Below are 25,001 nucleotides of genomic sequence, written 5' to 3' on the forward strand. Positions count from 1 at the left end.
TACCAAGGAAAATGCGATTGCCGTTATTTTGTGACTTACAATACTTGCACACACGTACGAGTGATTTTCGAGGGTTGACTTTTTGGGCACAAAAAAGTGTTTATTAGATGTTTGAAGACAAAAAATTATACATTCGGTAAAAATGTTTGCCGTGAAATAACGGCCAAATATTTTGGATTTACATCATCGCGAAAAACGTGAAAATGGCCGCGGTTGAAATACTTGCAATCTTATTTCAGCTCAGCACTTACATACGGAGTTTGCTGGACATCGAATATTATTTCACGCCAAAGATTATGACGGCAAGAGCAGCTGAAGTGTAACTTCACATTTAACTAAGCTCTGATGATTGAGAATTCTGCGCGCAACAAATCAGTTGCACAGTAATGTTCATCATTAATTTCCCCTTCCGACTACCTTGTTTTCGGTCCGAAAAAAATGCGAGTTCGATTTTGTACGAATTATGTGACAATGACTGCTGTTGCAGCCGATGTAAAATATTGGGAATCATTGTCACATAATTCGTATAGAATTGAATTCTCATTTTGTTTCGGACCGAAAACAAGTTAGCCGGAAGGGGAAGGCATGAATGAGTACGTTACTGTACACGTGTAGAGGTATCGCAAGAAAGAGTAAACGGCTGAAAAAGTGGATTAAATTTGCGAATTTACATCTCGACAACCAATTATTCAGTTATGTCGGAGATATTCATATGTAGATCGAGTTTTACTTACTTGTTTTTTATTAATTCAATTAATAGGAAGAAATATCGAAACAAATCCTAATCGAATTGAATAATTGGCTGTCGAGACTGGAGATACGAATTCTCAAGATTCTTCAACTTTTCCAACCTCCGTTAACTCAACGGTTGTAACCAGTAGAAAGATTTATAGAATTATCCAATGAACACCAAGTTTATTTGCACTCACAAAAGACTTCTTCTGCCATATTTGGTAGAGTGAAAAAGACTAATTTTCGTATCTTTCCTTTTCGGGTGCAGTGTAACATTATGCGGTGTATGAGGTGTCTCCTCGTCAATACTCTATTAAAAATTTCACCCCCGGATATTCCCGCCCCCCGAATTCGGTTCTTTGCCACTCTTGTTCTGCCCCCTTTCCTCCTTTTTGTCATCCCGCACCTTCGTTCTCTCGCCTCGAGCCGGTCGGTCGGTCGTCTGCGGTCTCCGCTCATTTCTTACGCCGCGTTGCGGACAGATCTGATTGATGAGCGTTGGACCGGTGCCAGAGATGCTGCCGACACTGCTGTCGGCGCCATTTCCTACAGCGCATAATCAATGCCCCCCGGTAGCCACCCTCCCGTACCTCCTTTTACCCCCTTCTACCGGCTAGGAAAAGTTGCAATTTGTGACACGTGAGATGCAGAAGTACGTATAATAACGATAACTCACGCTACTTCTACCTCAGTCTTGCAACCTCGCATGCTCCATTCCCACCGAAATCCTCACAGCGTGTTTCTCTGATCGGTTTCTCTCTGCAGTCTCCGTTCCTTCCTACTATTATACGTCACGCGGTTTTAGTCTTCTTTCTTATTTCAGGCACATTATTTTATACCATTGATAACGTGACTTTATCCGGTCGTTCATATTTTACTATTATTACAGTTTGATATCTACTCCTTTCTCACACGTTTTTACGTACAAGTGATTTTTGCAGGCTAAATTCTCGGTTACTAGAAATTGGCTGAACGTGAAATTATACTTCAGTATCCGATGTTGTAATTTTCTGTGTCTTGAAATAATATCTGATATCCAACGAGCTCCAAACGTTAGTATAGAGCTGAAATAAAATTCCCAGTGTGTCTAACAGCAGCCATTCTGATTTTGCGTCTATATTTCGAACCTGTTGACGAATACCGTAAAAAATATAATGCCAATCTATAATTGTCTGACGTTAATTCACACCAGACATTCTGACCGAAGAAATCATGTTTTACCGAAATATTTGTTAAATATCTTTGCATTGTGAAATGTATCTCTCATGTTAAAACAATTATTGCAATGGATCTCCCATTTGTAAATCATCGATGCTTCAGAGAAGTTGGGCATTCTTGATTTCTGTGCATTTTTAAGTAGCGCATAAAATTGATAGATTACGTTTTTGGATTTTTGAAACATAGAATTTCTTCAATGTACTTAAAAATCGTACTCAAATCTAACGAATAGTGAAGGGAAATATTGAATTTCAATTCTGGAATATCTTCGTAAAGGAAGCAGTAACTTTTTTATTTTTGGAATAATTTTCTTTTACAGCATATCCCAAGTTCTAAAAATGCATGGAAAATTGAGTTGTTAGTCCAGGAATCCCGGAAAATTCAAAGAATTTCGAAGACAGAAAAATAAACAACAGAAGAAAATGGAAAAGACGAATAGGAAGTGAAATAAAAGAAGAAGAAGCAGAAGAAGAAAAGGACGAAGTTTTCAACCATCCAGCCTCATGCTTCCCGGCTGTAAGTCATAGCTTATGGGAGAGGCGGGCAAAATGAGCATCTTAAGGGCGGAATAACGTTAGACCAATTTCGACAAAGCAATTTTTTTTTGCCTATGGTCCAAAAATAGATTTCAAACTTTATCGACATTTGTTAAAATGTCATTTGTTTGTATAATGGACCCATTTTCCCTGCTAGGGCCCATCCCGCACGCCTCTCCCCTACCACAAAAATCCATAAAATAAAAACGGGCAAAAACGGAGATGAAGATGCAGAAAAATACATCTCGGATGAATCAATTGTCCAAGGCGTTTAGGATTCCACAAGTATGGAGGAAAGCACGGAAAAGCCGAATGCCTTGATTCGGTTTCTCATTTGCGAAAAGCGGCTTCTCCAATGAATCCGAATCGCCTCCAAAGAGACTTGAATTTGCTTCGGCGTAGTCTCTCTATATTCAATGCAATTTCGCAATATAAGTTATACTCACGGATCGACGATTTCCAATGAATCCCGTATACTTCAAATGATTGGAAATTACCTTAAATCAGCGCATTGACTTTGATTTCCACGATTATTTCACAGGTGAATGTTTACTGACAGGAAAACGCTGGGAAATTTGTCATTCGTAACAACAAACACCAAAAATAAAAAAAAAAGAACGCTCGAGAGTAAAAGAAGTTGATCCAAAGGTAAGCTGTTTCAATAAATACGGATCAGCAATTCGTTTACGAATTCGCGATGGAAAAACAAGGTCACACAGAAAGTTTCACGCTGATTTCGAGGATTGAGCCCTGATTCCTGAGATGCGAGTAGTTTATACCTTCATTTTTAACCTCTCTGAATGTTGCGCAACAAGTACCGCGGCAGATGATCTCTGCAACTGATCGGTTGAATTGAAAAAGAGGAAACAGCAAATAACCACATCAATTGCAATTACAGTTTTTCAGTATTTCTGAAGTAATTGACCCACAAGTTTAAACGATAATGCAGGTTACTATTCAACTACACCTATAGTTGTAATCAAGGCGAATCAACGCTAATCAACTTTTTCCAAAAATTCGCTCATACACAAAGATTATTGCGCAATTACACGAACATTTTACGTAAAAAATCTTTGTGGAATAACGGTTATTGACCAGACATTTTCAGACAGACGGATTCAAACATTTATAGTGTGAAACCAACATGGCCACCGTTCGGCGCTCTTCGAGCTTTGTTTCAACTCGATCATCTTCTAGACTTGACAGTTTACATCAAAAACCATTTCAAGGCAAACTATCTTACAGCTGACAATGTAATACGAACTGTTTTTGAAAGAACTCCGAAGAACTGAGCTTTTTGTCATCTGCAAAACGATTGAAAAGTTATTCATTTTTAGGTACACTTGGACGTATTTTGGGATTATTTTGGCTTTATTGTTGTCAATGAAATAGAAGAATTCGATCCGACATAAATATAACTTGAGACAAATCTAATAGTGATTCGATATTTGTATGTATTAATTCGAATAATTCGATTCGACGACGATTTGCACACCGCCAATAATTATGTAAAACCCGTTTTAAAGTCCTGTTTTATTAATTAATGCCGTGATAACACCGGTCTTTGGGAGGCATGAAGTGTGCATGGCCGTGCGGCGGCTTCCGGAGAACGCGTCGAGTCAAAATTGGCGGTTCTCCGGCGTCGCGGGAGCATCGACGTGGTAGAATTCTTTGGGGGTTGATTCGGGGGTAGTGGAGTCGTCGCGATGTCGAGCGCCATTGGCGTTGGCGTTGATCAATACGGGGCGTCGGGTGACGTAAGCAGCGTCCCGGTCCGAGGATTGGCCCGAGGTTCGCTCCGCATCCGATTATTTATTCAGACCGCATGAACGAGTGATTTGGCGTCCGGGTGCCCGCCGCCTACGCAGAAGAGATCGGCCTCCGACGGCACGGGCATTGCAGCCCCTGAAGAGCCGGAGCGGCTTGAAGCCAGCCGAGATACATGCTCGGGGGGCGGCGGCGCGGAGAAGAAGCTTTCCGCCCCCGCTTCCGCGGCCCAGGTGGCGCCACCTGCGCCAACGTCAACGCGAATAAAGCTCCCTCGGCAATAGTGTTCGCGCAAATCGTCACCGGAGAATGGTGGTCCGGGTTGAGGCCACGCCGTGTCGATGGTCGCGCGGTCGGCCCAGCTTCGAGAAAATCCACCGAACGTAACGCGCGTCGGTTATCACACGTTATTGTGCACGGAAGAGAGCCAGGCTGAACAGCCGGGTAAACAGACCAGTGATATCCACCCAGTGGAGAGCTGATAACGGAACTGCGAAAGCGGATCGGGACTGAAGAAAAACCAGGCATAGCCGTTCACGGGGTTATGGGTGTGGATCGCGCTGAGTCTTCGTTCCGCTGCCCGGTGTTGTTCGAGCTTATTTTCACGGTTGGAAACAGCGGTCGGTTGGCGGTAGGCAGATGAAGATCGGGTGAGGAGTTGAACCTCGGATACTTACTGCAAGAGTGTTATCTGGTGACAGACTGTGGGACGCGCAGACCGTGGTGATAATATGTCGTGTTGGGTGAGCAGCGGGCCCGATATTAGTCCAAAAGTGACGCTAGCGATGAACAGAGACTGGTGCGACCCTCCTCGACGGAATTGACTCCCCTCAATACCCAGACAAGCGGAGACCGAATTGTCGGGACTGTGGTCCGAAACCGCGGACCCTGGATGTGGGGTTGTTTGCTGATGTTGGTAGACCGTAGTGCGCGGAAATTTTTTTATTAGTCAATCGAATCTTTCGGCACTCACTGGGTGACTTTGAGTACTGATCCGTGAGCGTGTGTGTGGCATTGAACGTTCGTCCTGTTGAAATAATCCTGAAACAATAATTTTTTCAGTCTGAAGACAACTCAATACAGCTAGAGGATAACCATAAGTACACTAAAAAAAAAAATAAAAAAATAGTGCTGCATCATAACGACGAAGCCGCCAACTGTTACTGTTCCGTTTTCGAGCCGAATTATCTCTACGGTTTTCTTGTTCCCTCCCTCTGTCTCTCTTTCTCCTCTATCTATTTCTTACTTTTTTTCTTATATTTTGACGGGATTTATACCGATGCACGAGGAAAGTGCGTGCGACCTGTTTTTCGTTCGAAACTGTACATAGATACCTACTACTCGCGGTGCTCCACATATCGTGGACTTGTGACCTGACCCGTTTGCCCGTTTGGAATCAATGCTCCTGGTGCTGCTGGTGGAATCTCGTCCTCTGTTGAAGAATCCTGGATCCTTGACCGGCGAAGGATCGTCACCTGAAAGCTGAAGTAGTAAAACGAAGAAAAAACGTAGAACTTTAGAGGTGCATGCCAAGGTGATCTGCAGTTTGAGAAGTGAAAACCGTCATACGCTGGAAGTGAATTATAGGGTTGTAGGTGAATCCTATTTCACGATTAGAGAGGGAGAGAGATATAGAGAGAATTACCGCCAGCTATATAACGATGGTTGTGTGCATGGCGTGGATTCATTCAGAACGCGTTGCCGACTATTGATCCTGACTACGTTTACCCGTTAAGGAGGATTTATTTGTATCCCCCTCCCCCCCATCCCACCTCAACCCCCCGTCACCCCTAGTCAGTGCAGTGGTGCAGCAACGACAGCAGCAATACAAGTGTGACGTGTGGAGCGCGTTACGACGGTATAAATAGTGACAAGAAAGACGAGGCAGGAAGATGAAGAGAGAGGCAGAGAGAGAGAGTGCATGGCTGGAGGTTTAATCTAGCCTTGATAATACACCTATTCAAGCCGCGGTTAAATGATGGTAAAACCGCCTCACATTCTGCGATCATGATTTGTTATACGAACGATGCGAATGACGCAAGTGCAAGATACCTCAAATCAAAGGACATTCGCAAAATCGACGATTCACTTTCAGAGACGACGATCAGTGTAGTTGTTGGACCGCCAGTTGTAGAATTTTTTAACCTCTGCAAGCTACTGCAGCGTGCTTCCGGATATTGTAACGATAATAATAATAACAATTATAATAATAATAATAGTAATAACAACAATAATATTAATAGTAATAATTATTGTATATTTAGTGCTGCAGTGACGATAGTACTGAATCGGTGCAGTTTATTACATAGAAGAGTTTGTTTGAAGAGATCGACGCCCTTTATTGTAACGGGTGCAAATTATTGGTGGAGGATTTGTAACAGTGGACTTAATGAGTTCATAGTGATTTGTCTATTAACGATCATAATCGAGGCGTTCCTCGGCTTTTTTTCGTCGTCTTCCGAGGTTTTTCTTGTCTCATTTTCACGCCTTGTTCGCCGTGTTTGGCTCCTCGGTGGCGGATGACTCCGCCGACGAGTCGCCCCGTAGTTGTAGTCAACGCCCCATGTGTCTCGATCAGCCTCCTGGAGAACAGGCGCCCACTATCCCGGCATTACGGACCGCGGTTTGTTCCACAGCTCCAGCTGTTGCCCCTAACGTGCCGGAATTTTTTTATACCTTTATCAATTATTAAGACGGAAACAAAAGTGGAGGACAGGGTTGCGCCCCCGGGATCAGTCGGGCCGTGATGGCGGACCTCCCAGACATGTCGCACCTAACTCCAGAAGAAAGGCGCATCATCGAGAGCGTCATGATGCGCCAAAAACAGGAGGAAGAACGGGAAAACGAGATTATGAGGTTAGTATTCACCAGATGTCATCACCCACCGTCAATCGTCCAAACACTTCGTTCAATGTTCATAACATTGCAACACATCGCAGGATGCACTATCAAGAATGGTGCATGTCGAAGTGCCAATAGCAAAACATGACAAAGTCAGAAAACCGTTCATCCTTGTTGTGAAAGTTTCATTCGTTCAGATTCATTTCAACCATATACTCCCAGAATGTGACAACTTATCAATAGTTATCCATTCTATGACTTTTACCAAATTTTTTGGTCACGTGACTTAACAATCTAACCTAATCCAATCGATCCAGATCTAACTTACGTCCTTCCACAAGCAACAGATTATTAACATGGCTTCCGGTATATTTCAAAGGGTGGTCAATAGATTTCATTACTTTTCTTCAAATGCTATGGGTGTGTTTATTTAGAGCTATTTATCACCAAACTTGAAAGAAAATGTTGGAATTATACTTGACATAACGATGTTTGCAATGCGCCTGGTTTTTAATATCCAACGAACAATATTCCCTGGAGGTATTACGGTATATTTTTCTGAACTGTTCATCTATTGCAATGTTGATTTTTCAAATTTCTAACCCAATCGCTCGCAGTTGATTGCATTGATTTTATCTATGAATGCCTGACACGTAAATACATTGACGGAAGGTGAAAGTTATGGGCTATTATGAATGGATTCAGGGGAATGTTATCTTCGCTACGAAAACTTGACTGAGTATCTAAATAACACTGTGTATCATCTATGTATGTATGGATGGCAATACAAATGCAACTCAAGAGAGACGTATCGCGCAACGATAATGAATATCATTTTTTCATCATACCAGCAACGTGCTGCCTAAATTCATCATAGATCACCATAATCCGAGAACTTTTTACCCTATAAAATATTTTCATAGTGTAATTATATTTTGATTCCTTGAACGGTATATGATTATTGCGTGTACTTCAGTTGATTGATGCGTAAATAGGCGATAGATACTTGAATTCAGCGATGTTGTCGGAATTATAATTACATTGGATAAAATTTGACGAAAGTACTAAAGCATTTTTGCAACATTCTCTAAAGGTGCACAAAACACAATGTAATGAAAGAAATTGATATTTCAAAAGTGGGACAAGTCATCCTAACAATTTACTCACGTTTATTTACAACAATATTAAAGCATATCCAACGAATGGCGGTAGTTAAGATTAAAACACGTCCTGAAGTATCAAAATCTGAGTCCGTTCACTTGGAAAATTTGAACCTCGTGCCGATTGATAATCAATTCACGTTTTGGAGATACTTGCTGATGTTTGTAACGAAGTGTAAGGAGAGCCTAAAAATTATGTAGGAGAACGGATATATGATTAGACTGGTGGAGTAAAGTAAAAAAACATACTGTTAGAACAAAAAAAAAAATCAAGCGAATAGTGTATTAGTTTATTCCAAACATGGAAATCCAACTTAAATTGGAGTTGAAGCTTCATTTCAATTATTCACTGTGTTTTTCGCCCCAATTGTATCTGTACAAAAAATGTTGACGGATTTCTTTAAGGTGTCAGAAGTCGAAGAATGCCGGTTACGACCATTTCTGAGGTGGCGACTGCTGGGCGATTGTACGCAGATAGAAAGTAAAACAATATAGCTCCGAGATAAATCAGTTTAGATGGGCAACTGGCGGGGTGATATATCCTTATCACAAATGCAAGGCATGCCATGTGAAGTGAAAGATACTTTTCCAACACTCCGTCAGCACGCATCTACAACAAGGACTTCTGATAGACCTCCCTTCAAGTCTTAGCTCTTTGAATCGTCACTGTGGGACTGAAAGTAGAATAATTTAAGAAACCTTTGAGTTCTCACTATGGAAAAGAGATAGAGAGAGAGAGAGACAGAGAGAGAGAGAGAGAGGGCGTATACGCCCTAATAGCATTCTGAGGTAAGTCTGCCTACAGGCTGCAACTGCGGACACGATGTGTCTACTTTCCACATTTGACTGCGGGTCGACATCAGAATCTGCATTATTCGAAATCTTGCATAAGTCACGTGGCTGAAAGTCACCGTCAGGAAAGATTATGTATTGACTCTGTAGATAGATTTCCCACAGAGTCTTTTTAAATTTTTGCAACTGAAGGCAATACTACTTGGGCGAGAGATGGGGCAAACCCACCCTGCGTTCGGAATGACTCTTAGAGACATCTTTTCAGACCTCGGAATAAAAGCAAAGTTTTCAACGGCTGATCGAGGAAGCTTGTAATACGAATCTGCAGGGTAGTGCTCATCCATCTCTACATGTCACTGTATATAACGGGTTATGTTTATAAACGTGGGGGAGAAAAATGACGATAGATCCATTAGACTGGCATCCGTCTATACCGCAGAGCCCATTTCGCAAAAGGACGTAAAAGTTTAAGGTTCATGCATATATCAGGTTTTTGACACCCTTACACATACCTTTCGCACATTTTATCGGCCGTTACTCTCTGCACGCGGGCACTGGAAGGGTTTTCCACGGGAATAAAATCTCTTCGGCTTCGCAACGACCGCAGCACCTAACCCGTAGAATCCTGAGGCGAAGACGGTACTGCCGAAGGTCATCGTTGTCCGTAGGTACCTGGCCCACAGGTCATACATTTCACATTTCCAACCTCGCGTCTGAAAGCTTCTCGCATTCCCAGTTGTCATTATTCTCGCATGTTCTTTTCACAGCACGCGTTTTCCAATGGATATAGTTGATACAGGTGACTGTCTGTCGTATGTATATCAAACGCCAAGAGTGTTCTAGGCTTGGATTATTCTTCATCTAGGTGCTCAACGCCAACAAGAAACCCCAGACCAAGGGGGCGAGTAGTTGCGCAATAAAATATAAAAACGAAGAAGGAATCAGAAGAGCACTGAGTAAAGAAAGGAATTGCACTACCCTTTAGCCTCGATTTCGCTATGCTCATAGTCGCCTCTGCAGTTTTAGTTATCGATCGCGGAAAAGCGTTGGCGGTAGAAGCGGAGGAGGAGAAAGGGAGGTTGCAGTAAGTAGCGTGGGCTGCTTTTCCAGCGTTAGGAGTTTGATCACTTGCATATAATGCGCTACTTCCCTGTAGTTTTCGTTACCGCTCGTCATCTTGAAGTTATTCGTTGATTCGCGTGCACTGCACTTCGTAATCGGTAATGATCCGGCTTGAAAACTTTCTCGTCCCCTTCACAATTCTCCCCTTTTTCTGAATACTGACAAAGTATATTGGATATACATATATATGCATTGGTCAGGTTCGTTCGATTTGCTATTCCTCCTTTCACCCTGACGTTTTTGATTTTGACACTTTTTTTTCCAATTCTTCTTTCTTAAGCCCCCCTGATCAACACCTTGATTAATTATTTCCGTAATTCAGAGGAGGATTAATTACCAATCGAGTAACGATACTAAGCCGTAAAAGGTCATTAAAAGGACTTTTATATAGTTATACCTAGGGCTCTTATGCATGATCTGACACATGGAACTCACTCTAGAAGCATCGATGTCATTGCATAAGACTGCATCATGCAGAGGGTATATAGCAAAGTTCTGATCCATTGATATTCCTAATTTACGACAGCAGTGAAAATCGATGCTTCAGTGCGACCTGGGAATACGTTCGGAGTATTTTTCAGCTTTCAGTTGGTTGTAAGCGTAACTTAACCAGTTGACAAGGTGCCAACAACCCCTGGGAAACTTCTCTACTTTACACATGCAGGCGGGGCGCTCCTCAGCAGCCCGTCTTCGCCCTCGACTATAAATGCATGGAGCGAACCAGTTTGGCTCCAACTCCGTCCACCACACTCCTACACCCGCTAATGCCACCCCTTTCCACTCAATGCGTGGAAACGCATACATCCACATACTCTGCAAGCCAGTGGCAATACCCGTTAGGTGCACCAGAGACGATGCTCTGGGTGGTGGTGCGTTGCGAAAGATGAACAATGTAACTCGGATCGAGGTCATAACTGCATAAGGGATGCTTCAGCTAATTTCTCCACCGTTACTTTAAAAGCAAATTGCATTTCACGTTCCCGTAGTGTGAATTATACCTAGGCAACAAGATGCTATAGCTTTGGAATGTTTTATGGACAATGTTATACAGATGAGAACGTGTTTTTCTTTTTCGTTGTAATTTTAACACTGGCCTGCAGTGCCCAAAACTTTCTGTTCACTACACGAAATTCTTCAGACTATTGCTATAGTAAGACAATTTTTTATATAGGTTTTTTTTATCGTTGCCCGATCCTTTTTGATAATGTAAAATAATATATTTGGTGACATTTCCTGTTGTCCGTTTGAAAGACGTTCTTACACGATTGTTTTTGCCGCTGGAAAGAGAACGTTGTGAAAACTGATGGATGGACTTGACGCAATGTTGACGGATGATTATTTTGCTTTCTTTGAAATCTAAAGATTTAGGCTGAATTTCTTGTGATGAAAAAGTGTCTGTGAAACTATAGGCCGCTTGTCGCACGACACAGTCTTTTGAGAATTAGTAATTTCGCAAGACATGGCTGTTGCTCGACGGATCGAAGTTTTCAGACCACTTTTCAGGGGATGCTACAGTATCGTCGAGGGTGTTTTGTCAAGCTAAATGAAGTCGGATCTATTCTTAGCTTCTGGGTCTATTTTAAATATGTATTTGTATTGGAATCCTTAAATTTATCAGAAGCATCTGATCGCACTAAATATACCAATTACACTGACTGCAGGGTCACATTCAATTAAGGAAAAGATTTTTTTCTACCGTACGTTATACTCCAAATTGACTCAAAGTCACGAAAATAAAATCCAACAACCTGCACGATATCTTCTGAGGCTTAGTATTTATTAAATTTGCCTAAAACGATCAGTTGTTACAAATTTCGCCATATTGCTCTAACCACGCACACACTGAGGATCCCAATACGTAACAATTTTGCTGTTAGTGTCATTAGTTCGAGAAACTATGTGATAAATATAGAGTCCACATTTGGAGTACTTGGTCGATTATCGTTGTTCGATTGAGCGTCGGCTAGAGTATTATTTGGGACTGGTGAAGTATTGCATAAAGATATTGGGGGGATGGGTATCCATCCATGGTAATGCAACGAAGAATGTGTTGAAGATAGGCTGTCCTAACCCATTTTTGTTGCAACGGTTGCAGCCGAGCTGACTGAGTTCCAATCGATTTTATCGGGTATATCTTGTTGAGTATAGCTTTCTTTGGGGTTTATACCGAAAGTCGTTGTATGCAGCATAAGGAAAGAATCTGACAGGCAGAAATCCATAGTCGGTAAGATTGTAATCGTGACAAACAGCCACGCGAATAGTAAGGTCCAATTTTCTGTCTCGTTCACTTTCGGGTGTAGGTATAGATAATCGGACTGCGGAGTTTTCTATTGTGCTGAGAGCCCTCTTTTCGCTCTCTGTCTTCTCCGCTTCCTCTGTACCCGTCACATTTCTATCATGTAAATGCTGGTCCGTCCCACCGCCACCGCAGCCCAGAGTCCATGCTTTTACCTCTCCTCTCTCCTCTCCCTCTCCTCTTCGCCGCAGGCCCTGGGCTTTGCTCCGCTCGACCCTGATCCTTAAGCCAGCAGCGCGAAAATAGAAATCCTTTATCTCCCGAAGACTGTCCATGGGTATACATTATATACTGTAGATTGATATCGACCTATACCCGAAAACCAGATACCGAAGTGACGACGCTCCTGTGAGTTTAAACATAGATAACTTCGCCGTGTCATTTGGACTCCAATTTCGTACCGTCAACCAGTATTTCCTCACATTTCAATCATACTTAAAAATAAAAAAAGGGTCAGAGAAACCCCTGTCTCTATCTACTGAAAATTCACTCAACATTATGCAATGCTTCTCTTCAACTTGCCAGCCTGTGAATCGCACGACTTGGTTGCGTAATCGAGGGTGCTGAGTCACTCATCAGGTCACGAGGTAGTATATCGTGGAAACCTTCTATGGTCATGTGTATAGCAAGAAAGAGCAGTTTTTTTCCCCACTTTATTGATATCCTCATTTTTCCCGCTTTCATATCCGCAGGCAAACGTTCCTAGATTACCTTTGCCCTATGACGTCCGAGGCCTAGGGCAATATCATGTATAAATCATCGACCACTAGCATAGGTTCGTGATCATTCTATCATTCGTTCGAAGGTGAATTTAAAAATTGAACCGATACGCGAAAGCATCGTATTACGGATTGTGAATTATTGTATACCAATATGATTCCAGGCGAAAACAAGACGAAGTTCAGGTATTGGAGGAAACGATTCGGGCGCGGTCAGAGCAGCACAAAAAGGCAGGGGTGGAGCTTGATGCCACCTGCCACATCTGTCTCAAGACTAAGTTCGCCGACGGTGTTGGCCACATCTGCAATTACTGTAACATCCGGTGCTGCGCGAGATGCGGTGGAAAAGTTACACTTCGTTCGACAAAGGTATGTTATAACTTCGAAAGAACATTATATACCAGTCAGATTAGCAGCCACACGATGCATCGACTGAAACGGGATCGCGTCTTGACCAATCAGGGTTTGGGCTACGTGCTGGCGATCAAGGTGTGGAGAATACTAGATCTGAGACCAGACCACCCGTGGCCACAGCGTTTTTAAACTGTCGTATTAGAGAGTTGGAAGGGGAAAAGAATACTGCAGGTGCTCGCTTCGGGGAATTAAATTTGCGGTGAGGGCCGAGGTTATTTCCGTTCGCCTGTGATCGACTCTTCTGGACCTCGACTTCCGCCGAAGAATAGCTGCTGCGCTCCTTTTCCTCGCTCCGTACCACTGCCAGCATTCTGTCTAGAACGTATATCGCAATCGCCAGATAAAATTTCAACCAGTTTTTTCCCCTCGGTATAAGTGCACTGCGTTTGACATCTTGTGTTACATCTGCAATCGCCGTCTCCAACCACAAAACACAGCAAGACCACGGGTTACCGACCTCGATTGCCAATGTTCTTCTATACTCAGCTGCTATTTCTTAAATCAGAATGTCACAAACGTGTAGACAAACGCTTTCAACACGGCGAGTTAGTTGCCAATGATATGTCCGGTAGTTCGGTAAGCTTTTTCAATTGATCGGCATTTTTCGCTCATTTGAAAATAAGTCCGGAGAACGAAGACACGCACCTTATCTTTATCAAAGTCGACGAAATCACTGATCATTCACTGGACTCTTGAAGTGTATGCTTTGCGTCGGTGTGCGGTTGAATACGCTTGTGGTCCATCACGGAGAACCAAGAGTGAATGGATCTAGATTCGGTGTCCTACAAGTCAGCCGGGGGTGTAATTACGCGAAGCTGTAACAAGTTCGGAGAAATGCTACTGTGCAATAGTGAAAAGACGGTGCAGCAAGTAGTGAAAAGACCCTCAGTCTGAACTTCCTTTGGAAGCTGTCTCATCGAAGCAAGATATCTTGCTCCTATGTGACTAGGGAAGTCCGGGTGAAATTTTACCTCCGTATCCTGCAGGATCAGGGAGGAGTTAGGACACACTAGGGAGCTGAGCTGAGCTGAGCTGAGCTGAGCTGAGCTGAGCTGATCTGAGTTGAGTCTCAACTGAAACTTTCTCGTCGGGATAGTGAAAAAAGTTACGCTGGTGGCACCAGTTTGCGAGTCATAGTCGTGACTCGCTGCAGGTAGTACTAACGGTACCATAAGAACGGATTGGCGACAGATTATCCATCATATTTTGTAATTTTTTGCTATCAGCATTATTATGGTCTATCGGGTTTTAGGACGCCGGAGCCATAATCCTTCGACTAAAAGTCCCACCACTCATGCTTATCATAGATTATTTACTCAAATATCATCTTCGGTCCTTTATTCGTAAATTTGCCAATGAGTACAATACAGAAAATGTAGGTTTCATGCGGAGAATTCCTGGACCTTGAAATCGAAAAACCTGATCACTTCCGTACGAAATGTAAACGGTCAGTGGTTGTTTGGTTCTCGGTAGTCGTCAGAGGCCCGTCTAAAGCCATGGACCGCGTGTTGGCCGGGAACGTTACGTGGATTTTATACACCGGACTCGGCTCAGGTTTGCGTGGGAGCACATGAATGGGTGCGTCCCTGTGTGACGTCACGGCGATGGTGCGGTACGCGGAGGACAGCGGGAAGCGGGAGGGAAGAAGAAAGAGAAGGAGAGGAAGAGAGAGAGTTGCTGGAGGGCAGAGGGGATGGAGGGACGTGACGCAACATATTGATCTAAGTGTAGACTGCGGCAGGGCGAGGGACGGAAAGTGAGGGGGATGGAAAGAGAGTACAGGGTGTCTGTGAGTTCCGGTCGAAGGAATAATAAATACTGACTACCAAAGGGTTCGGTTACCGTGATTGGATTTTTTTTCGCGGCCTCTTAAATCAGGCATCTAGTCATTGAGAAGTGTGTAAAATCCTTGAAGTATCGGAGACCATGCAGGAAAACGATCAGAAATCACCTCGATTCGGAAAACACTGACAGCCAGTTTCAGTACTAAATAACAGACATGTGTGTATATGGGAGGTTCGTGTTACGACGTGGGGTGAATAGGGTGGATGGATAATTTCTGAGTCACCTTTTTGATCCCGTCGTGGTAGTGTTGTACCTCAGAGATTCACTCCTCTGATTCTCCACCCCATCCCGTACTGCCTTTTGTACAATATGCGGACAATGTACATTCGATACACGGTTCTCGGTACGATTTTTCTTTTCCACCCTGCAGTAGAAAATCATGAACACGGTCTTGGTTACGTGGGCGTGCAGGTATATCGATCAGTTTACGGCGTCGCGAGGTACCCCAGACAAAATGTTTCGCGATCGTTGAGCCGCCTCTGGACCACCAGAAGAGATCCTTTATTCTGCTTATGCTCATGGAGTAGCAGTGCGAGTTCGAGTTTCATTCTTTAGGAGCGTTTTCTTCATGATCTTGGTTCCAAGTTGAAGGGTTACCCTACTGTCACCAGCGTCGAAACAGGTTAATTTTGAGAAATGAATTTCAGAAAAACTACTAATGCAATATTAACCCTCAAACTGTGCACTTGGTTCCAGCACCCTCAAGTCGTACACAGGTCCCAATTAGGATTTGGTCATTTTATTCACAAATTGTAACATGTTAATCATTCTCAAAATAGACTTTTTTGCGGTAGAAATTTGCAAAATATTTATCCAGTTATAATAAAATTGAATTGAATAAGAGGAATTTCAGCGGGTTGAAATTTTATCTGGCACCAATTCGCACCAGTGTACGGTTTGAGGGTTAATAATTTTTTGACGTCAAGTCATGTTTGAAAATCAACTTATTTCGCCGCTCTTCACCAGTATTGGGCACCACTAATTACTTTGTGTAATTAATTACATCGAAATTATTAATTACATTGGTAATTTGTAATTAAGAGAAAATAAAGTACTAATTCCACTTTCAATTTGTAATTACGAAAGAAAAACTTACTAATTATAATTGCAATTTGAAACTATAAAAATTTCATTTACGACCTAGGAATGTAATGAGTATCGATTTTGCTTTTAATTATAAATTACAAATGCTATTAACATAGCTTTTTATTCTAATTATAAATTACAAATCTAATTAATATCGACTTCTCACAAATTACAAATGTAATTAGAATGATTTTTTTCTAATTACAAACTACAAATGTAATTACAGTCGGTCTTTCTTCTAATTACAAATTAAAAAAGTAATTTAAGTCGGTTTTTGTTCTAATTACAAACTACAAATGTACTTGGAATCTTTTTTTTACTTGCGTCGCAAAAATAAGTAACAAGGATCGAATTTCCCTGTAAATATATTTTCCGAATGTTATTGATACCATTTTTAGAAATAATTACAATCATACTTCAGGTATATAAGGGTCATTCCGGGGATATATGAGTGACTTCTAGTATATATGTGTAATTCAACGTAAATATCAATTACTTCAGGTATAATTTCAAGTATATACGGGTCATTCCCTGTATATATTAATAATTCCGATAACTTTTGGGTCATCCCAATGAAAAGTGACTGACTTTTAAGCCGACTTTGATGCTGAGAATGAAAAATAATTGATTTTACTAAATATTGTTTTAAAAATATTGTGGGAATGTAATTAAATTACACAACTGTAATACCAAATGCTCAAAGTAATTCGTAATTGAATGGATTTCAATTATAATTGCTCAAAGTAGTAAATAATTAAATCGCTTTTTATTACAAATGCTCAAAGTATAAAGTAATTAAAGTAATTATTACGAATTTACAATGTAATGAGTAATTGGTTGTGATTTTTTTGCAGAGGGGGCAATTTGCAAGTTTTAACTTGCAGCTTGTTTCAGACTTGCACTAACTTTCGCGTAAGCTCTTTCTTGTTTTGTACAAAATTTCACAATGCCAGTCACCCTGTAATGTAATTTGCAGAAAATTGAAGCCTGATATCTTAAATTATGTAAACTCAGCTTTTGCGAAAAGCTCTAAGCTCAATAAATTTCGAGTCCTTGAATCTATTTTTACATTGAATGACCCATAATTAATGTAAATGATTGATATTTCGTTAGAGTCCATATGTGCATGAAATCAGTCATGCTCCTTCGGAACGCGACCCATGTGTACTCGAAGTTGGTTATATATTTTTAGAAAGTTTCATAAATAGCAGAACTCATTGATATTTTCATGTAATAACCCGTACATTCTCGATGTTACTTATATTTCCTTAGAATGAGCCATAAATTCCTGAAGTATGATTGTAATTAGTTTAAAAAATGATATTAAATACAGCGGTAAATTTAATTGCAGGGGAATTCCATTCTCATAACATTTGCTTTTCGTAATTGAAAGAAAAACTGATTCTAATTACATTTGTAGTTTGTAGTTTGTAAATACAAAAGAAAAAAAAAATGATTTTAATGGAATTTGTAATTTGTAATCGGAAGAAAAATCTATTCTAATTACATTTGTAATTTGTAATTAAGAAAAAAATCATCATAATTACATTTCAGATTTGTGATTAGGAGAAAAATCGATACTACTTATATTCGTAATTTGTAATTGAAATTTTTCTAATTACAAATTACAACTGTAATTAGTATTTTTGATTCTTTTAATTACAAATTACAATTACGCAATTACATTTGTAATTTGTAATTAGAATATAATTGATTAGAGAAACGCTTAACACTGCTATTCACCTTGGGGTAACCCCTTAAATGGTTGTGCAGTCTTTCATTTGTTTAACCGTGACAGCACAATCAGCATTCGCCGATGTGCTGCACTACTTACTGGTTGGTTTTCCCCCCCTTTTGCCTTTTCGTCAGTGCCGAATGACGGCTAATAAAATACAAGCTAATTACAAGAGCGTCATTTCAGTTTGGCGGGCAGCCCTTTCTGCCTTCCTCGCTGCCCGCCCTCTCTCCTTCTCTCTCTCTGTCCCTCTCTCTCTCTCCACCCTCTCCACGTCAGCCTCGTTTTCGTTCTTTGGGTCATCCGACCTCGTGGTCTCGAAAGCTCGGCACGGGTTTGCTGGTTAGTCAGCTCGCATGCGGGTACACGGCTCGCTATGTTCTTCGGCGCAATTAGAGTCAAGAGTTAATTACACGTGGAATTGTTATCACCATTTAAATAGAACGCTGGGTAAACAGTTTCGCTACTTCGAAATAACAGCGGTTATTCCTTTTAGTTCATTTTATTTTTCCTTCTTTTTCATTTTTCATCACGCACCACCTTGCCTTGCACAAATATACGCATTTTTAACTATCGTCATAACATTTACTCCTGATCACCAGGCACGGAACTCCCTTACAAACAATCGGTATTCAAAGATATTTTCCGAATATTAAAATCGAAATCGACTCTGCGTTACCGGTTATTACCGTCCCACCTTTTTTCTGCTCTTTTTATCTCGTCTTGGGATAGGAGATTGCCTTCGTGCGAGAAGGTACTATCTATTCGTGAATAAATATGCTTCGCCGTTTTCGAATTGTGCCGATGACGCCTCTCCGGGATCCGAGGTGAGGCCACATTCGTGAAGGGAGGAGAACTATAGTGGTTGTTGTCTGAGAGTGACGGGAGTCTAATGACGTCGAACCTTATTACACGCCTACTCCGCCGCTTGCTCGATGTTGAGTTGTGCAGCCTTGAATGCTCCTCTTACCTCTCCTATTTTTCATTTTCTCCCAGCATTATCGACGTCGCGCAAGAGGCACGGCAGGCACTTGTTATTGCCCCGGTAGTGTATGGGGAGTCTCGCATAATTTAAATTATCAGAAGACTGTCGTCGCACGGCGATGCATGCACACGCTCCGTGATGCGGTGGTTAAGTGCAAACCTGCTCCACCCATCACGGAAACTCCTTTCGAGCACCTTTTATGAAACCTTCGCGAAAAAATCAACTGCCAGTAGGTTTTTATTCCGGTAACAGACTCGAATGAAAAATACCCGAAGTGTACCTCGCCGATTTTTTTCATTCTGTGACACGTTGGCGGACATGAGAAATCATGAGATATGTAGGTATTTTATTTTACGTACGAGTAGGCCGTTTAAGGATTAAAAACCACCCTATAATTTACTACTGAAAATCAATTTTTTAAGATTTCTCGATAATGACGTAGAGTTTAGTAAAACCAACTGATCATTGTTCACTTTCAACAAACGCTATTACGTTATATCCCTTTTAAGAAAGGGTATACTTTCATCCTTTAAACGGCCGAGTTAGCACTTTAAAAAAATGTGCGTAACGTTTTCTGACATATTAAGAAAACCGGTGAGGTACACCTCGGGTACTTGTTTGTTAGTCGAGGTACTCTACCGTCATTTACCTCAGTCCCCGAATTTCAGACCATGCACTCTGGTCTCTGGCTCCTATGCTGTTTACTTGTTGCTTTCGTTTCGTCGAAGTGTTCAAGAGTTTTCGGTTTCGGGTCTCGGGATTCGGGGTTCCCGCTCATCCCCTTCCACCCCAATTTTCACCCAAACTATCGCATCTGACCTTCCACACTCCGTGATTCGAATCGCTGAGCATTCTCTCTTTCCGAATCCGGAAACACGGAACATATGAACAAAGAGGTAAATCATGCTTCAATGAATTATTACCCCCTGTGCTTTCAACACAGATTCCTTATTGTCGTACTAACGCGTTACGAAGCATAACTTCATTCCTGAAGAAATGCATTTCGGTTAAAACGTGTTGTGTTGTCGACAAGGTACAACGGATCTTCAGATACTCAGATTTCCTTCCGCACCGAACAAATGGAACACGTAAAAGACATTCTGTGCCAGTTCTACGTCCTCACCGCTTTAACGATATTGATCTCGGTATTCTGTGTTAACAGAGCGTAACTAACACTTGAAACATATCTTGGCGATACCGACTTTTTCATGCACGAGCTCATTTGGTCACCTCAGGGTTTTAAAAATGATTTCGCTTATACCATTTTATTTATTTTGGAAACATGCTTCACGATTAAAGCCATCGGAGGAATTAAATTCAAACATTTTGGTGATAAGAAAAAGCACACAAAAACAAAGAATTCTGATACAAGGTGGTGAGAAGAATTAACGATCAGCCGTTAAGGCGACTGGGTGATCTAGTGGAGTAAGTCTCCGGCGAAGTATCCCTAGATGCCCGGTTACAGATGCCAAGTACATTAAAAATGTGTTCTCATCCTTTATCAAAAAAGATTCAAATCATATGCTACTACCAAGTACATGTCTGTTCATCAACAATAAAAGCATAATTGAAACTTGACCTTTAGCTACCACATCTCGCTGGAATCACACTGCTGCCACCAAACTTATCCAACTACAAATAGTAATTAATAAAAATAACTCATACGTTTATGAAAATCCAGAAGAAAAAAATTGAATTAATACGTGAAACTTAGTGGACCTCTTTCAAGGCATGATACATTCATGAAACGAATATGATAGAATTTGATTTATTTCTCAAGGTATTTCTCCAAAAGGCCCGCCAGGTACTGCTTACTAATTTAATTTTTGTTTTCTGGATTTGCACTAACGAATGTGCTATAGATTGTCAAACCAAGTTTACCCGATTACGTGAACGTAAACTTGGGCTTTGCGAGACTACTGGCTCTGTACTAGCCTCATCGAGAGCTCCGCTGTTCATCAAACCAATTTAATGGAGTCTAATAATTATGACTAATTTGTATATTTTTATTCAGTTCTGAACCTATGACTATGAAACACATGAACATCACTTTTCTTCCTTCTATTACACGAGTTGAATCAGTGTGCAAAAAATGACGGTATCACTATGACCAGTTATATTATTTATATTGTATGAAAACGATTCTCTTCTTGAAATTTATAAGTTTGCGCTAAGATTCATATTGCTGACTTCGCTTCTTCGAAGCTTTATGTGCCTTGTGTCCCGGAAGATCAATTACAACTGGGAATATATACTTTGCTAGTTCGACTTTATCCGCCTGACTATGTCCGATACACTGAGCACTCAGTGCAACGTATCTCGCTTCATATACTTGAAGTTTCGATCGATCGAGCTTATTTGCAGAGTTTCAAACTACCCAAGTTTCCGTAATTCTTCAAATATTTATCATGGAATCTCGATACAACACCGAATTCGGTTTTTTATTAAAATTTATTGATCAAAACTCCAAGTAAATCTCATTTCTGAATCAGGCACTATGGAATACAAAATTTAGTAAACCTCACATAGTACAAGACGCGATCGTTAAAAGCTACACAACATCAAAAGTAACCATGTAAAAATTATCTGGTGCATCTTGTTAACTTTTACTTCGAAGAGACCAACATTTAATCATATGAAACTCAACACGCGTGAAACTTTGCTTTTAAATTGGTATCACTATACTTTTGCCCAAAGACTCGACTTCACATTCAGAATATGTAAAAATTTCACATGTTTCTAAAGCGATATTATAAAACTATTTTGATGTACCCTAATGTTGTATGAATAAACCTGTGGACAGATTTGAGGATGATATTCGAGGTACATGTATATCTGAAAGCTGATCGGAACGTTAAATACGATTGTACGATCTCTCGTCTATATTAAACACTATCTTCCAAGCAGCACTCTCATCAATGGGTTAAGGCCAACGCTCATTGTTGCGGATCTGATCCGATCCGACCCGATCCGATCCGATCCGACCCGATCCGATCCGATCCGATCCGATGCAATCCGATCCGCTCCGATCCGATCCAATCCGAGGCAATCCGATCCGCTCCGAACGGACCGGGTCCGACCGGCTGCACACTTTTAGTGTAACACAGTATTATAAGACGGTTAGGCGCAAAATGATATAGTTAATTCCGCTATAACTTTCACTTGTATGAAACCAAAGATTTCTTACGATAATATTACTGCGTTACACTAAAAGTGCACGGCTGGTCGGTCCCGTTCCGTTACGAGCAAATCGGATCGCATCATCGATGTGATAAAAAGTACTGTTTAAATGGCTTGGAAAAAAATTTGTGCTACCGCAGAAAGCCCTGCAGCTTTTATTCTATTACGTACGTGTGTCAGCATAGTCTTCGTCGAGTCGTTCGTATGAGAACTAATAATAATTCATATTTTGGTACTCTCTAATCTTACCTAACTGATGGAATGAAAATGCATCCCACGAAGCATGCTGTTCTGCGTCATACAAATTTTCTCATATCAAGCTCAAAATAATCGCCATGCGGTCAGACTCATTAGGAGAATAATTTTTTGGTGAGTATCTGACTGACAAATCTTCTTTCGTGTGAAATATACCTTATAAATTTTTCACACGTTCGTTTCAGAACACGTTCAAATGCATCTTTATTCATTATCTCGAATATTTCAACAACTATGCTCTCATAACCCTGAAAGTAAAAGCATCATTGTTCAAGAAAGTGAAGCCATACTCGGTCCAATTTTTACGCCGCAACATCGTTATAGGTAAAAAAATCGATGCAAATGATGTTCACCGATTTATTTCTTACATTTGCGAACTTTTCACCACTGGCTTTGATTTTCTTTTCATTCGCTCATTCGCATCATATGTCACGCAGCTGACGGATTATTTACGATATTTAATCGTATACGTTATTATCGATCGAGCGCTTACCGAGCGCGAGCGATTGTGACGCGCTCTCTTGTGCTATCTACGTAAGCTTCTCGAAGCCGTGCTCGGAGCTATTTTTAGCCTAATATGACATTCGTATGTCATATATCTAGTCTTAATGTCGACGAAAATTGTTGATCGAACTGACATGAAAGCTCTAAAAATCTATAAATGTATGAAACTTGTCGAATGTCGAATTTCGTCATGAGAGGGGAGTAATGTGTGATAATATTTTCGCCGGGTAGGCCAAAGGCTTGTCATCGCGGTAAAAGATAGTGCATCGGCTCGCGCGCGTTCAGGTTTCTGTTTAATGAACTTGGCGCAATCGGTGACCGCCGATAACGATCAGGCTTCTATTTTGCTGTATGAATCCGATGCATAGTATTAACGGCATAGAAAAAGAAACTACTCTCAATAACAAATCGACTTTAAAGATCAACCCCACATCGCTTTAGATTAATATCGTGGTAACTGGTGAGAAACCCGAAGCGTTTCACAGTGCGACAAATGGAACCAACCGACTGAACCAGCAATGGGAAGGGAAAAATGCTGCACCAGGTGCAACCAGGAATTGAATAATTCCTCCGGTCTCGGTTGGCGCAGGGTAAAGGATAGGGTGAAGGGGGCGCGAGGGGCCTGTACACTTGACATATTGCTAGCCAGGCAACTCCAAGTGTATGTACAAGTACCCTTCAGGTCGTGCCAGCTTCTCGTTCGGCTTCGTTTTGCCGCGGTAGGCTCTGCACCAGCGGCCTCGGCGAACGTTTCCTGCCCACCTAACTCGGCTCCTGGTGTAGTCTTCTCCCGGAATTGATTCCACGCGGCCCGATTCTCCGAGTGTCCTACTGTCCGACCTCAAGCAAAAATGTGATTCCTGGATACCGATTAAGAGGCGAAGTGCTTTCGTTTACTGTTTCGACCCCGCATAAAACTATCCTTCACCACTTCCGAGGTTTTCCGCTCATTGTCCTGCATCCGAGGTTAAAAATTCCAGAAGTGAGTCTCGAAGTTTGCAGTGAGTGGTACGAAATATCTGTCAACAAACTCGTCCGCGAATTTTGTAACTAACATAAAAAAATCTCATCCACAGACATAATGAAAAATATATTAAAAATATGAAACTGCACTGAATGAAAAAATCGAAACTTGTTCACTCTGTCAGATTTACATAAAATGTTTGACAAGCGCTAGAAGACTCGAACTTTCGTTAATACGTGGAACTTTTCGGCTCTGTCTTACTCTTAACAAAGCTTAAAATGAGTGAGTAGCCGCCATTAACGGCTTATATCGAATGGATCTGTCACTTGTCAATACCGGGAACACGAACTCCCGGCCACCGAGACTCTGACCTAAAAGATACTAAAAGAATCTTCATTTCATAGGTGATATGGGTCTGCATACTGTGCCGGAAAAAGCAGGAACTGTTGTCGAAGACCGGGCAATGGATGACGAAGTCTGGATTAGGCGCAGCGGACACCGCGATGCTCAGACGAATGCAAGAGGATATGCAGGGTGTTGGACTAACCAGTCACGTCGAACAAACGCAAGATAAAAGACCGAAACTTGAGAAGGCACATAGTGCTGCTGAGAAGGAGAACTTACCTTTGCTACAGCGGAGCGGAAGTCTTCTACGAAGGCAGTACTCTCAACAGGAACAGGTAAGAGTTCTGCTGTAGCTCATAATTATCAAGTCAAGCCCGTAATGAAAACAAAAAATAGTCTGTTATTTCAAGTTTTTCATCGTGATTTCCAAGTTTTCAATTAGTACGTTCAAGTTTTTATATAATTTTCAAATGTTACCGTTTCATTTCTTAAATATTTAGTCAAT

At 41.4% G+C, this 25,001-nt stretch overlaps 1 protein-coding gene across 15 annotated transcripts in view; it reads left to right on the top strand.

Annotated features, from left to right (window-relative positions):
* The first annotated feature begins 4,373 nt into the window (after positions 1-4,373).
* Rim (Rab3 interacting molecule) overlaps positions 4,374-25,001 on the top strand; it is an 84,524-nt gene continuing 63,896 nt past the window's right edge. For 14 of the 15 annotated variants that reach the window (XM_046629938.2, XM_069136018.1, XM_046629935.2 and 11 more), the window contains exons 1-3: positions 4,374-7,109; positions 13,348-13,552; positions 24,556-24,831. In XM_046629938.2, coding sequence (XP_046485894.1) covers positions 7,000-7,109; positions 13,348-13,552; positions 24,556-24,831 — 591 coding nt within the window. In that variant the 5' untranslated portion in view covers positions 4,374-6,999. Of the gene's footprint in view, positions 7,110-13,347; positions 13,553-24,345; positions 24,434-24,555; positions 24,832-25,001 lie in introns of those variants that run through there. The other variant, XM_046629939.2, reaches the window with a different exon arrangement.

This window comes from Neodiprion pinetum, chromosome 5 (assembly GCF_021155775.2).
Source record: "Neodiprion pinetum isolate iyNeoPine1 chromosome 5, iyNeoPine1.2, whole genome shotgun sequence".
Lineage (NCBI taxonomy): Eukaryota > Metazoa > Arthropoda > Insecta > Hymenoptera > Diprionidae > Neodiprion > Neodiprion pinetum.